A 15,376-nucleotide genomic window follows, 5' to 3' on the forward strand; every position below is an offset into this window, starting at 1 on the left:
TGTATATATATATATATATATATATATATATATATATATATATATATATATATATATATATATATATATATATATATATATATATATATATACACACACACACACACTAAATGAAAATATATTAAAATTTTAACTTAAAAAATTTCACTAATCGATGTTATAAGAGAAGGTGGCCCAAGGCGAGTAGATCTTCCAAAGCAGGTGGACCTTTGTATGCTTCGCATGGTGTTCAGCGGCGATGCATACGTATGTCGTATTTAACCGAACAGCCCTGAGTTTTACTCAGTCCTAGTAAAGCCCTGGTTTCCTAGGAGCGAATCACCGATCTTCGACGTCGCTCCTCACCGTGACGCTGAAATCAAAGTCAAGTGGATTCCGGCGTGGCCATTCACGACGTCGATTTAGCTCGGGCGCGCATGCGCATAAGAATTAAGTTTTCGCCTCGGCGAGGAGCGACGCCGACGATCGGCGCGTTCGCTCCTAGGAAACCAAGGCTTAAACCAGGAGTGAACTGGCATGGCGCATCCAGGCTTAAAATTAAAAAAATGATACATTTCTTTAAAAAAAACCAAAAAAAACATGAAGCTTTGTTACTTGTGATTAGTCGAAGACCAGCTTATTTTTTTCATTGTCAATAATATTACGTTATTCTGACACCATCCACCTACAAACTACGATGGTCATTCCGTTTTTTTTTAAAATTATTAATTTAAGATTATAATTATTGAAATAAAAAACGTGCTTTTGGGCAAAGCGGGTATAGGATTTAATTATGTATTTATTTATAATTTCTTGACACATGTGCTGACTTAGATTTTCTATTTCAGTCAGAAAAGTATAACTTTAAAAAGTAATTTTTTATGATGGCAATTAAGTAGTTGATTAATTTAATCAGTTGGATAAGTATAACTTTTTTATACATATTTTTGATAGTGGCAGGTAGCTAGTCAACTATTTTAATCATTTATAACTTCATATTTGATTCGCGAATGTTCCGAATCACAATTAGTTAAGCTTCCCCGCTTTGGGTTAACTGGTAGGGCAAAGTGGGTTTTTCAAATGTTTGTGAAGTTTGAAAATAAATAAATATTGGGTTTGAAACAATACAAAAATCACTTTTTATTTTGAAATTCGAAAACCCTGCTAGGAAATAAAACCGAAATTGTTACGATAAAAATCCAAAAACTACAATTTTCGAGCATTCTTCGGAAACCTACCCACCTTCGACCACCCTCCCTAAGATATTGTCCTCTGTCTGCATTCAGTTTTTGTCGGAATAGTAGCAGTTTATACTTTTGTGCGCAAGGAGTTTGAATTATCGAGCATTATTAAAATTAGTGTTTTCATGTGAGACGTTAAAAAAAAAAAATAAATAAGAAGAAGAAAAGAAATTATAAAGAAAAAACATTGGAATGTCTATGTTAATAAATTTCTAAATATACATCATTTTACGCAAAAATTTTCCAATTTTTCCAGAGTGGAAATAAACCCCTCCTTGTCTTGAAAAAAAGTGTAATAATGGTTAAAACCTCCAACTTCAGACAAACATTTACCACTTTAAAGACCATCATGGGTTACACGTGGGCCCTAAGTTCAAAAGTTATCTGATAAATGATCGAAAACGAATAATTTATAAATTATTTGTTTTAATGTTATTGAGAATCTCAATATTAGCAAAAAAAAAAGTCATTGTTTTATACTGTATGTTTTTTATTTATTTTTATTTTTTGAAAACGCTTCGAACTTATATATTCTATCGCAACGCTATTGTCCTTCAATAGTCAATGATTATTTATTATGAGTAGCGAACTTGATAACAAAATGGCTGATGATCAAGTTGTATTGTATTCACATGCTTAAGAAGTAGGCACAAGAATTGACTTAACACTTCACCCACTGCCATGACCACGTAATTCATTGCCCTTGAGAAGTTTGCCCTTGAAATTCATCCTAAAGCAAGGTTTGTTAAACTTTTACGAAAAATGACTTTCGGCTTTGTTTTTGAAGATGGTTAAACCTATAATAATATCGTTTTCCTTATCAAAGCAGGAAAAGTTTTAAGTAACCTAATAAATCACTTCAAATATTTTAATCCTTAACTGCAAGTCAAATAGCAAGTGACTGAGCATAACTTTTGTAGTTTTGATAACTCCAAAAACTAGGCTAGCACTGAAAAAAAAAAAAAAAAGAAAAGAAAAGAAACACGAATAATGGACCGAAAAGATTAAAACTATTATGTTATAACAGAAATGATGTAAAAATTGTGCAGAAAATGTGTAAACATTCCGGTGCCAGCCTAATTTTTAGTACAGTGGAAGAATATAGTGTTAGAGCAATAAAATATATTCTTTTCAAAATATTCTAAAGGGCATGTTTTGAGATATTCAAGGTCAAAAGTCACGATGAATACCTCGAAACTTAAATGTATTCTCTAAGGCCATGTCTCAAGTCAGCTAGTATACAAGAAAAAGCACTATTTTTTTAGCTTTACAATAGTTTTTGAATTTTCATTCTTATTTTTTTTCGCACATTTTGAGTTTTTTTACAGGCAAATATTTTGAGCTATTTTCAAATTAGAAATCCAAAAATTGGCGGGATTACTTATCTTGTATGTGTCCTTCATGCCAAATTTTATTGAAATCAGATATGATGAGGCAAAGAAAGATCTGACATGGAATCGCTCTTAGACAACTAGTGCCGGGATAAGATTGCTAAGGATTGTCAATAAATACTCTTAGAAAAATTCTGAAACACGTCAACTTTTGTTTGTTTACTTTTTTCGAATTTTCAATCATTGCTTAAATTTGAGGAGATAACATTTCCGGGCTTATTGGCCGTGGTCTAATTGGAGTAGAAATTCCATGGGGGAATTTCTACTCCAATTAGACCACGGCCAATAAGCCCGGAAATGTTATCTCCTCATATTGACGCCGGCCGTGAAAGCCTTAAACAGTATTGCTTGAATTGTTTTAATTAAAATTTAAAATAAAAAAAAATACATTGTATCGTCTAATATCTCAATCACCTAATATTTAGGGGTAAATCTCACCTCATAAGAAGTGTTTATTGCTGATTTACAAAAAAAAAAAAAAAAAACAGGGGTTCAATATTTTTAAACGTTATCTCGATGTGCAAAGCTTTATTCCAATCGGAAGTTGACACTTGGGTTGGTTTACTTGTGAGACAGCATAGTAAGGGACACGTTGAGACCATATCTGTAAATCTTACGAAACATAGGAACGCAAGATTCCGCAAATCTTCTGGGATGTAAGACACTCACTTCACCAGTTAGGGGTTAAAAAAGTCGTGTGACATGACCTGTCATGTTTGAAGAAGTTAAGTAGGAAACGACCACTGACACCAAAGAGAAATTGAAAGCAGGAAAGTTATGGACTTTTTAACAAATATTTTTCAACAGAAACACTTCATTGTTTTGCAAGAAAAACTCTGGTTGTACAAAATAAATAAGAAAGAGCAAGTTAAAACTTTATAGATGAGTTTCTTAGTCACTTATTTGCCACATAACTTCTTCGTACATTAAACTTTTCAGTTGTGAATGGCATTAGTAAAGAAGTCGTTGTTGCGTAGATATATATACTCAACAATTAGGCTTTTAGTGGGTTAACGCCTACTTAGTTAAGTTTATTCACCTAGCTTGCTCTTTACCGGCAAATGTTGTTCAATGTAAATACTGCTTCAGTTTCAGAAATTTCATAATTTTCTACTTCATTGTTGCTGATGAAGGTAACTATCTTTAAAACAAAAACTTCAATTAATTACTTAATTTATCTTCTCTTTTTGACTTCCTTGTAAAAAGTGCTAGGAGCATTGGATATGCGAAACTTTTTTCTTTAAATTTCGGCCTAAGGTTTCAATATACTCACCCCCGAATGAACGTTGAGTAGGGTTTTCGTTCAGTCCACAAGTACAAATATATTTACGAACGTTTGGACAACCGAAGAATTCAATTTGATTTTTACTCATTGTTATCACGAGTTTTATCGTGACGTCTGTATGTGTGCATGTGTGCTTTGAACTAACTCAAACACTGTATACCGTAAAAGATTTAAATTTCGCATGTAAGAGTCTGTGTGGATTTAGTAGTTCACCTCTACTTTTAGTTTGCGCTCCGTTTGTCCAAAAGGCGTCTTTACAAGTTGTTAGCGCCAAATCGATGTTATAATTTCAATGCAGACTGAAGTATGTGATGTTTTAAATTGGCAACCGCTTGTGGATACATTGCCAAACGTTTTGTTTCCAACTTGTAAATAAATCCCCAAGTTGACGACAAAATGTGATGTCGAATCCGGTGTCAGTTTGGCGATATTGACATTATTGAGAGAGAGTCCTTCAGAACCAGTGCTGAAATCACCTTCGATATTTGCCGACATTGTTTAAAAACAAACCTCTGGTTTGTACTTAAATGTTTGTTTGATCACTCCAAGACCCTTTCATATTATATTTTTTTTCCTTTTTACAGGTTCCATATAGTTCTATTCAATACAATTTCAGATCTCAAAACTTAATATAAGCATCAAATTTCTTTACATTTCAAGGTGCCATTCTTTAGCTTTTATAGGTGCAGAAAAGTGTCTAAAAAATCATGCATTTAAATTTAAAATGTACAGAGTGCACAAAACGCCCTCGACAAATTCTAAAAATTTATAGAAAAGCAACAAATTGTAGTACAAATATGCGGTTTGGGACATAATATTTCATATATTCAAGATTATTTTTTTTTATGAAATCTAAAAAAAAAAAGGAAAAAGTAATTAAAATAAAATGACGAAAAAAAAAAAAAAAAACAACGTCATGTGAGGTGTTCAATCATTTTATGAAACAGAAAGCAATACCTTTCACATTACCAGAGTTCAATGTGTGCACCGTTTGTTACTCAAACGACATCTAAACGGTACTCAAGTTCATCCCACGTCAACAAACGGTACACACATTGAATTCTGGAAATGAAAAGTATTGCTTTCTGTTTAATAACATGATTAAACACCTCGCATTGACGTTTGTTTTTCTTAATGTGACGATACACGATACAGCGATCACTCATAATGACACTTTTTTTTTGGGGGGGGGGGGGGGGAGGGGGTCCTTTTTTTGTTGTTCTTTTACGTCAAAAAAAAAATCTTGATCCTGTGAAGTATTATGGCTCACACAATCATACGACAATGTGTTGCTTTTCTATGAATTTTAAATGTATTTCAGCCTTTTCGAACACCCTGTATATTTTAAGCTAACAAACATATCATTTCAACGATTGTAAATAAAATTAATAAGCATAAAAACATCACAATAAAACATTTTGAATTTAAGATCAGAGAGTTCAATTTACTTACGTGCTATTGAAATCCACGTAAATAAAACAAGGAAAACATAGCTGCAGATCTGAAAAAAAGAGAAAAAAGTTCATTTTACATTGAGTTAATTTAATCAAGGAGAATTTATGAACAATATCAAGCGAGTCTTAAGAACAATTCAATTGTATGCAGCAACAATTTAGTAGAATCATTTGTAAAGAATATTCGAAGAAGCTTGAATATTCACTTATTATAGAAGCTATGCTAAATGTTTTAGTGAAACCATCATTTCAATGCTAGTAATAACGAATTGTGTTGAAGAGAAATAATAAACATGAAAATGTGTTTCGTAGTTTAAGTTACAGGTTGTGTGTAGGTTACTGGCAATTAGACCAATCATGGTTCACAAGAACGATCAACCATAACGATAAATCAATCCTAACAATGTTAACAATATTTTGCCTAAAATTGCAACAATTTTGACTCGCTTAAGTGTTTTTTTTTTCTTTTTTTAAAAATTATTCCCCCCCCCCCCCCAAATTATTATACTTCATTCTCTCATGTGGTAATGTTTGTGAACATCTTCCTGAAATTACAAGGCTAAAACAGATCTAATAATTTGGGGAATGTGGGGCAAAGTGAAATAGTGGGGAAAATGATAAAATATTTAAAATTTCCCCCCTATTTCACTTCAAAATAGCAGGGTGAATGGTGAAATAGTGAAATATTCACTCTGCTTTTAGCGCCGCTTATCTAGTTATATTTCAACTATGTAGTAACTTGTGTAGTAGGGTGGTTCTCAAAAAAACTTTTTTTCAGCTGGAGTCCAGGACCTCCCCTATATTTTTTAGACTTACTAATAGTATTACGCTGTAAAAGTTTTAGTTCCTTATTCAAATTTTAAGAGGGTGCTCAATGACCCCTTAATTTAACATTAGCCGTAGCATTCAAAATTTCATAAATTTAGAAACATTTAATTTACCCAGCTGTTTTTTGTAAATAATTAATTTATTGCAATGTATATGCATATTACTAGTGCACATTGTAATATGTAGCATTGTTTTTACATTTCAATGCATTTTCTAACCCCTCTCCCTATGCTAATCAAGTTTTAGGGAGGGGGTTGAGCACCTTCTTTCAGTTGAAATAGGAAAATAAAATTCTTCCAGTATATTACTATCCACAAGTCTAAAAATATTAAGGGGGTGTCCTGTTATCTAGGAGAAACTTTTTTTATATGTATTTTGTTTACCTATTGTTAAGTATATTCTAGTCAAGGAATAGTGTACCTCTGACAGTCAAAGAATATGATAACACAATCAATTAAAAAAATGGATCTTTATATTGTAATATTTTGTTGTAAGTCAAAAATTTTTTTGTTATTATTACGTGATAAAGTTCTTGCTATTAACATTTTAAATTTTAATTGAGACCTACTAATATTCAGTTCAGTATTTATTTAGTTAATATTAAGCTTATTTGTATTTTAAAAGCTTTGTACAGTTTGTCAAGTGCATGCAAGGCAAAGTAAAACAGTTTATTTCATTTGCTTATTCAATCTTTCATCAAATCACCTACGTATTCAGTTATTAATTATTTCATTTACATTCCTTCTTTTAATAATTCCATTTTTTATTCATTCATTCATTTTTTTCTTATTCATTCACTATTTTGTTCACTCATTTACTTTTTCTCATGCATTAACTTATTTATTGATATTTTTATTCGTTTATTGTTTCATTTCCTTTTCATTTTTTCTTTTATTTACTTATTTATTTGGTCAAAAATATCTTCAAAAATCGAATAGAAAATATTTCATTAGAAAAATTATTATTATTTTTTTCATTTTGCCCCATAAAAAAAAGAAAAAAAATCCACCTTTTTTTGAAGGTACAAATTTACTATAAAAAATAAAAAAATTATGTTTCAATGCAAGTTTTATTATAAAATATATTGTTTTTTTCTTTATGTACCGTAATTTTCAGAACAAATTTACAATTTGTTCATTTTGAAAAAAGTAAGTAATCTTATCTACAAGTATTTCACTTTGCCCCACATTCCACTACTATAAAAGAAGTTTTTTCGCAAGCCGTAATTTTCACAAAAATGATGATATCGGTGATTTTGAGAGCTGAAAATTTCTCGAATTTTATACGAACAGAACCGAAACTTGAAAATCCATAGTGGAAAAATATTTTACGATGCTCAAATTTTTACGATTACAATGAGGTCGTGAAAATAAGTGTGAAAATAACAGATGCAGCAGTTACATAGGAGGGTTTTTTTTTTTTTTTTTTGCATATACAAATTTTATATGTTTAATGTCAAAGTTCATTTGTTTAGTGGATTTTTTCTCATTTCAATGAAACTATTACTTTTAATATATGGTAACTATTATGGTAATGTACTATTAATATTTATTTATTGGATTGCTTCATTTAAAATTTAAATACTAAATTTTGTGTTTCAATAATATTGTTTTGTCAAAGTTTGACGTGTAAATAAGCACTTTGTTGTACCAGTTGGCCAAAAAAAAAAAAAAAAAGGAAAAAAAAATGAGTCGTGACAAACCAATTACAGATAAATGTTATTACTCTTATCCAAACTTTTTTAACTGTCGTGGTTTATGCAAAAGTACATTTTTTTCCCGCTGAAATTCATCCTTTTACTTTAATACAATAAAACTAGAAAAATCAAAACTCCGCCGAAAACAGTTATGTGATGTGTTACATTATGAATTTGGATTTTAAAAGTATTTTTAAATAACTCATTTGCGATACTTTATTTCATTTTTTGTTGATGTGAAAAGTTGACCATCGAAACTGAAGATGTATCCTACATCCCCCCTCACCTCACATATATATTGCTTCTTAGCTCGAGTATTTTAGTATATTAAAGACTATGAAGTGTTCAAAAGCAAAGTATTATTTACTTTTTACAAAAACTGTGCTAAGTACATTTCTACAAATAAAATCAACTCAGTTAGGCTAAGAATAACAAATTAAAGCGAAAACACGGAATAAATTTTAAGTTTGCAGTTTTTTTTTTTTTTTTTGCATGGACAGCATTGATAGAAAACCTTGTTTTTTCTTCATCTATTTGTGTTGTTTCAATGCTTAGTTCGAACAAAATGTCAGCATTTTAAAATGCATATAATGAATGAATTAATAATCAGCGATGATTATTGTTGATAGCCATTGTCTTTTACTACACTATCAGAAATGACCCGGACATTCTACACTTCCTTTGCTCCGGTATTTGCTAATAGTGTTGCCTAAGCTGGGGCTATGGAGCGGTATCTTGTAACTTATTACTCCTGAACAGTTGTTTATCGTCCCCTCTTCGATTTTTAATCAGCTTAACTTAATTGAATACAATCATTTTGAACATTTACAAAGGATGATAAACTGGTGGCAGAGCTCAATAATGCGTTTTGAGGAACTGGACACGAACCTTGCTTGTTGTCCTCCCACTCCATCATAAAGGGTGTTAGAGTTAGAGAACTTTAGGTTCAAGTAAAACACAGTTAAATGTTGTTAATTGCCATGAATGTTGCTTTATTCGGAAGATGATTCTTTGCCATTTTTATTTAAATATGATTACTGCACATGGCCACCTCGGCTGGCTCGGAGAAAGTCTAATCAGAAAGTTCAATTTTCTCACTTTTTGCAGCAATAGAGGCCGTATGTCAGTAGTAAGGTGGCGAATGTTCTCTTCCAAGACGTCAATCCTCTGTGGCTTATCGGTGCAGACCAGAGACTCCACATAGCCAAACGAAAAGTAGTCCAGCGATGTTAAATCGAATGATATTGCAGGCCAATTCACGGGTCCATTACGCGAAATTATTCATTCACCGAACGTTTCTTTCAATAAATCAATTGTGACGCGCGCTGTGTGGCATATTGCACCGCTTTGTTGTCTATTCATGATGAAATGGCAAACCGAACTGAACACAAAACAAGTGACAGCTATCAAAATGGCACACATATCAAACAGTGTTGCCAACTTAAAGTTCTATACCTCTAAAAAAAACACCCTTTACCATATACTGCAGTAATAAAATATTTCCTTACTTAGTTACCGCAACCAGGCAAATGTGGTTCATAATATTATACATTATTATTGTAATGTATATGTACGATGAATATATCATTATAATTTTATAAGGACTTAAATTTTGCAAATGGTTGTAAATGTGTGATTGTAATATGTATTAAATACTAAAAAGCTATAATACATAGTGTGTAAAAATAAAAGTAAGTAACTACCAAATTAGCCCTTAGTTTCCCTCTACCACCTAGCCAGAGGCTACAGCCTCCTTGATTTTTTGGGGAAACCGTGCAAATATTCAACTATTTCTTAACTGTGGTTTTATTTTCAGTGAAATAAAACAGTGATACATACATGTGACTCCATATTACCATAAAAAGTAAAACTAGAAAAGTAAATTTTAACCATAACGAAGAAGAATTTTAGTAAGAGCAAAGCAATGATAAAAGTTTCGAGTAACTTGAAAAAAAATTTTGTTCACGAGGAACGACTTCACTTCTTTCGGTTTGTTTTTTGCTGATCAGCTGATAAGCCTGGCTAGCTATTTCTTAAATCATTGTGATCTACTCTTTAGAACTACACTATGCGTTCTAAATAGGATTTGTAGAAACTATTTTAAAGTTTAAACTAATTTGAAACGGATTCATACAAAGTTTTAGCAGTACTGCGAAATCGTTAAAACTTTTTGCTAAACTGCTTGAACAATAATTTTAAACATACGTAAATAATGTACTTTGAAGGAATATATAAGGTAAAATGGGACACATTGTTACCCGGGATACACTGCTATAATGCACATATCTCCGTCTCTGTCTTTCATTTCTAAGATGCTGGTAAACATGTTTGTCAACCTCACAAGCTAAAAGTGGCTAAAAGTGGCTCACAAGCAGCCACTTTCCCACTTTTAAACAATTGTCCATGCCGTAGTTTATACCGCGTTAAAAAGATAACAAACAAAAAAAGGTTTTGCGTGATCAAACGACGAAAAAGAAATTTTAAAGTTTTTAATTTCTTTCCGAGCGTATTATATTTTGGTAAGTGATGTGGATTTTCCTCTTTTCTCTGTATATTTAGTTACAAATTACCGTTAAGTACTTTTTTTGTAAACATAAACAAAAAGGCTCATTTTTTTTTCTATTTGTCTTGCCTCTCCGGGGCATTGTGTGACACTGCACTGACAAACATTGAGGATAATTAGTATAATTAGCTAATTGCGTAGAAGTGACAAAGTTGATAATCATTTCTACTTTCCTATTGAACCCGATGTTCTGGCGATGGTATCGTAAGAGGATATTAAAATTGTACTTCCTCTTGTAAATGTTACAGCAAAAAAGACCAGATGTCAAGAAAATGTCTTTACGTTTCCAAAGAATATTATAAAGAAATTTTCTATTTGCTAGAAATGTTTACTTTTCTCTTATTGTTATTTTGTCTATTATTTTTACGTTGTAACATTGTGCCCTTTACCCTGTAATAGAATTCAATAGATACAAAGCTAAGTGTTACGATCGACTGATTTTTTACAGTAGCAATTTAAGTTAAGTAGTTGCTAATAATATTTATGTTTAAATAATTTTAATTAAAGAAATGTTGTTATAGTTTATATCCATGCTGAAAATAATCTGATTAAAACAATATTTTTGACGCTGCATTCTAGTTTATTAATTTATTTAGTGTAACTATACCTCATTTTACCCTATAAAAATGCAACAATTGCTTCAAAAAATATACTAAGCTCGTAAAAAATAGCTCATGTAGTGACTGTAGCTTGATTGTTAAGAACATTACCTAAGAACGTGCATTTAAGCATTGCCACAAGTTTATGTATTAAAGTTTTGAAATATCACATTCACCGAGAAAAATAAAGAAATAGCAATTAAAAAAATCAATAACTCAAAATGAATCAGAAATAAATAAAAATGAGAAACGATAGATCGTCGTCCAAAGACTATTTTGTTTTTTGAAATAAACAGCACAGATCTTCCACGAAAACTTATTTTGGCCAGATGTTATTCTTTCAAAATAAAATTCTTTTAAATTTTACTTTTACAAGATGTACGATTGTATTAAATCTGGTTCAAAGTTATCATTCATTGCAAACAACAATAAATCGCGAGTGCTTAAAAATGGAATCAAACTTATTTCTTTCATAGGATGTAAGTTTTACTCCACTGTTGTCCAGGGCGTTACCAATTCTTTGTCATGACAACCAATTGCTTACAATTACAGGAACTAAGCCTGTAAGAGGCTCACAATACTTGAATTTTGAAACTTGGAAAACTATTTTGGTATTGTACTGTTACTGTTGATTCTATGTTCGTAACGTAATCTAGATGAACAACAGGAAGCTAACTCTGAAATATGATGGTTCTTAGAAGAAAATGAAGCCGGGTGAGATTATCTAGGTTGATGCAAAGAATGAAAATTGGAACAGGAAGAAAAAATGATACTAATGCAGGCAAAGTTAGTCGATGGTTATATGCATAAATATCTTTCTCTTTATTTTTTCCTGAAAAATCTTTATTTTGAAAAGTTAAATTTATTTTTCAGTTAAAAGTTTAAAATTTCTTTTAAGAGAAATATTCAATTATAAATTCCAAAAATAAAAGCAAACTAACCCAAAGAGAATAAATTGGAGGGTGTGTTAAGCAAATTTTGCTGATAAGTAAAAAGGGGCTATCATGACTAGTGATTCTACAATGTGTCGTCATAACCGAAATTACGTCTTAACCAGAATATTTTAAAAACGTGTTACTAAATATTGATTTGTTAAATAAATTACGAATTTAATAAAAAAAATAATAGTTTTATATTTTTAATTAAATTTAACTAACGTAATTCTGAATTATTAGCGGACAAGGCTAAAATCATAAGAAAAAAATACTTCAATCATTTTTTTTTCTTTTAAATTCCTTTCTAAAATATTTTCCAATAAGGGTTTGTGCAATATTCGAATAGCATTTTTGAAGCTCGTATTTTCCAAGAAGTTGATTGAATATAAAAAAGGGGGGGGGCAGATGTTCTATAGTTATTATCAGCGATATAGAAACCAATTAAAGGACTCTTCAATATGGCCACAACCAGAATAGATTCTTACAGCTAATCACAACCTTTCGAAAATGGAAATCCGGATAAACGGGGACCGGATGAACGAGATTCCACTCTATTTAAGGAATTCAGCAGCATGTTTAGTAATTTTCTACTGTAAAAATAATTCAAAGTTGGGACATTCCCAATGCCATCACTTTCTCGATGCATGTAATTTTCTGTTGTTCAGAAAATGTTATTTTCATTTGACTGATGTAAACAAGCTTTGAATAAATATCAAGCTTAAATAAATATTTTTTATGATTTTTCCGTAGTGCCATCCTCTAACAAGAAAATTATTTACTAATACTGTGCAGGATCAATGCATTTCATTTACGTTGGCGCCACTTTTTGTTAATGTATCCAACAAGAGACGAGGAGGTCAAGTCAAGATTGTCTGTTGCCTTGACTCGGCCCTCGAAAAGAATAAGTGGTAATCACTCTCCCTATGCCTAATACATTATAGACGATATCTTTTTTACTTCCTTTTACAAAAAAGGAAGTATTGTATTCGCGAAAAAATTTTCACTCAAAAATCGCCCTTAATTTCCATTTTGCTCACCCCCAAATGAATGTTGAGTTTTTTTTTCGATTCGACCACATGCGGAAAAGTGCCTAAGAATGTATAGACACGCGAAATATCCATTTTGACCATCACCGAGGTAATTACAACGACTTTTCTCGTGACGTCTGTATGTATGTGCGTATGTGTGTATGTGCGTATGTGCGTATGTATCTCGCATAACTCAAAAATGGTATGTCCTAGAAAGTTGAAATTTGGTACATAGACTCGTAGTGGGGTCTAGTTGTGCACCTCCCCTTTTGGTTGCTTTCGGATGTTCCTAAGGGGGTCTTTTGCACCTTTTTTGGGGGGAAATCATTGTTAATTTCGATGTAAACTCAAGTGGCGTTATAATTTGTCGGACACTTGGCGATATATCGCCAGTCTTTTGGTCGCCAAGTTTTGTCGCCAACTTGGCGACAAATTTGGCGGAGTTTTTTTTTTTTTTGGTTTCAATTTGGCCATTGTTGGTGATATTTAGAGAATAAATATTGAATCACATTAAAATAGCGAATAATGGGGAAATGACATTAAATTGGAGTAAAAGGAAGTCATGTGATTCACACATCAGCTCGTTTTTTTTTTTTTTTTTTTGGACCAATGTTACCCGCAAAGGCTAGAATTACCATAGTTGATAGTACTTTCCTTCTTTTTGTTTATTAATCTTTATAGAATGATGCAGTGGTTCGTGCCCAACCTACGACCCGCAGACCCTATGTGGCCCTGAAAGCTTATCTTGCAACCTTGAAAGCTCTTTCCGTCGCTGTGTTCAGCGTTATGAACCGAAAAACATATTCTGACACATCCCAAAACTACTGATCAGCTTCATTTGATAATATGCATGATTGTTGCAAATTTGTAGCCCAATGGTCGTAAATTGGTTTTCAGATACAAAGTTCGAATCAATAAATCGATTTTTAAAAAAAGTGAATGAATAAAAAAAATACATGTAGTAATGGTGATAGCAATTTTTTTTTTTTTTTTTTTTGTAATTCTCTTGAGTTTTTATTGTTTTCCCAGGTGGTCTAAAGCAAATTTAAATAACATACAGTGAAGCACCGTTTATACGTTTTTGAAGGAACTGTATGAAAAAAGCGTAAAGGAAAAAAACGTATAATAGATATACGTCAATGTGTATTTGACTCTGCAGGGACCAATTTAAAAAACTTATAAATGATAAAACCGTATAAAAGTGAAACGTATAAACGGTGCTCCACTATTTAAATTTTGTATTTGTTCTGGGCCGCAGGCCGCAAGATTCATCTTAATATGAGGGCGGATAAAAAAAATGGTTGAGCACCACTGCCATAATACATTTCTTTACACTTCTATTATTAATTTTATAATGAAAAAGAAAAGTAAAAATTATACATAGCTTTGCTTGATTTTTAGATTAACTAGGTTGAGTACCTTTAATTTTTTAAAATTATTATTGGGAAGATTAATTTCTCTTCCCAATAAGTTAATCTTTCCCTCAAAAATGTGTTGGACCGTATTAGCAATAAAAAAATACGATTGCCGACTTGTTTCGAAAATACTATCCATTTTGATTGTAATGTGAGAATGTAATAAGGTAAAATATGTTCAAAAATGTTTATATTGAAAATGCTTCAGAAGTTCAGAAATGCATCATTTTGAATTTTTTTCATTTTCAGCAAACTTGTTAAGTTTTCTAATACGCTCTTTAACTAAAACTCCAACAAAAAATTTCAAAACACAGTTAAAAACAGTAATGAAAAAATTCAATAATTGAAACAAGAAATACCTTCTTAGAATCTGCGAAAGGAAAATATAATATTTTGTTTTTAAATTGGCTTTCGAAAAGTTGTCTTAGGGCCGCGATTCCTTTTCTGGTAAAATGAGGATATCCAATGCTTTTTAGAAGACAAAAGAAAACGAGAAAAAAGTAAAAGTTTCCCAAATTATGATTCAGAATTTTAAAGTAATTTTGGGGTAAATTTCTGGAAAGAAATTTGTCCAAAGAACGGGAAGTTTAAACGCACTAGTGATTAAAATAAGTTTAGTCATCAAAATAACACGAACTCTTCGAATGAAATTTTCGTCTCTGAGATATTATGAAACAGCAAATCGAATTAAGTTTCAGTTAATGCAGTTAAATGTATCAAATTTATTAATTACTAGAGGTACCAGCACGGCTTTGCCCAAAAATTAAAAGGTCATTTGGTTTGCCTGTATATTTACAAATAATGGATGGTGAATTTCTCGCCAGTTTGCTTTGTTCATTTGTTCGCCCATGTTTTGGTAGTTTGCTCGTTCACGTTATGATAATTTGCTTGTCCACAATATGGTAGTTTGCTCGTCCATGTTATGATAGTTTGCTCGTCCATGTTATGATAGTTTGCTCGGT

General features: G+C 31.5%; 1 protein-coding gene across 1 annotated transcript in view; it reads right to left on the reverse strand.

Annotated features, from left to right (window-relative positions):
* Positions 1-15,376, reverse strand: part of LOC129229299 (oviduct-specific glycoprotein-like) — a 144,020-nt gene that overhangs the window by 40,324 nt on the left and 88,320 nt on the right. The window contains exon 2 of the mRNA XM_054863576.1: positions 5,349-5,397. Within this exon, the coding sequence (XP_054719551.1) occupies positions 5,349-5,397 (49 nt within the window). The remainder of the gene's footprint in view (positions 1-5,348; positions 5,398-15,376) is intronic.

The sequence above is a fragment of the Uloborus diversus genome, chromosome 9 (assembly GCF_026930045.1).
Source record: "Uloborus diversus isolate 005 chromosome 9, Udiv.v.3.1, whole genome shotgun sequence".
NCBI classification, from domain to species: domain Eukaryota; kingdom Metazoa; phylum Arthropoda; class Arachnida; order Araneae; family Uloboridae; genus Uloborus; species Uloborus diversus.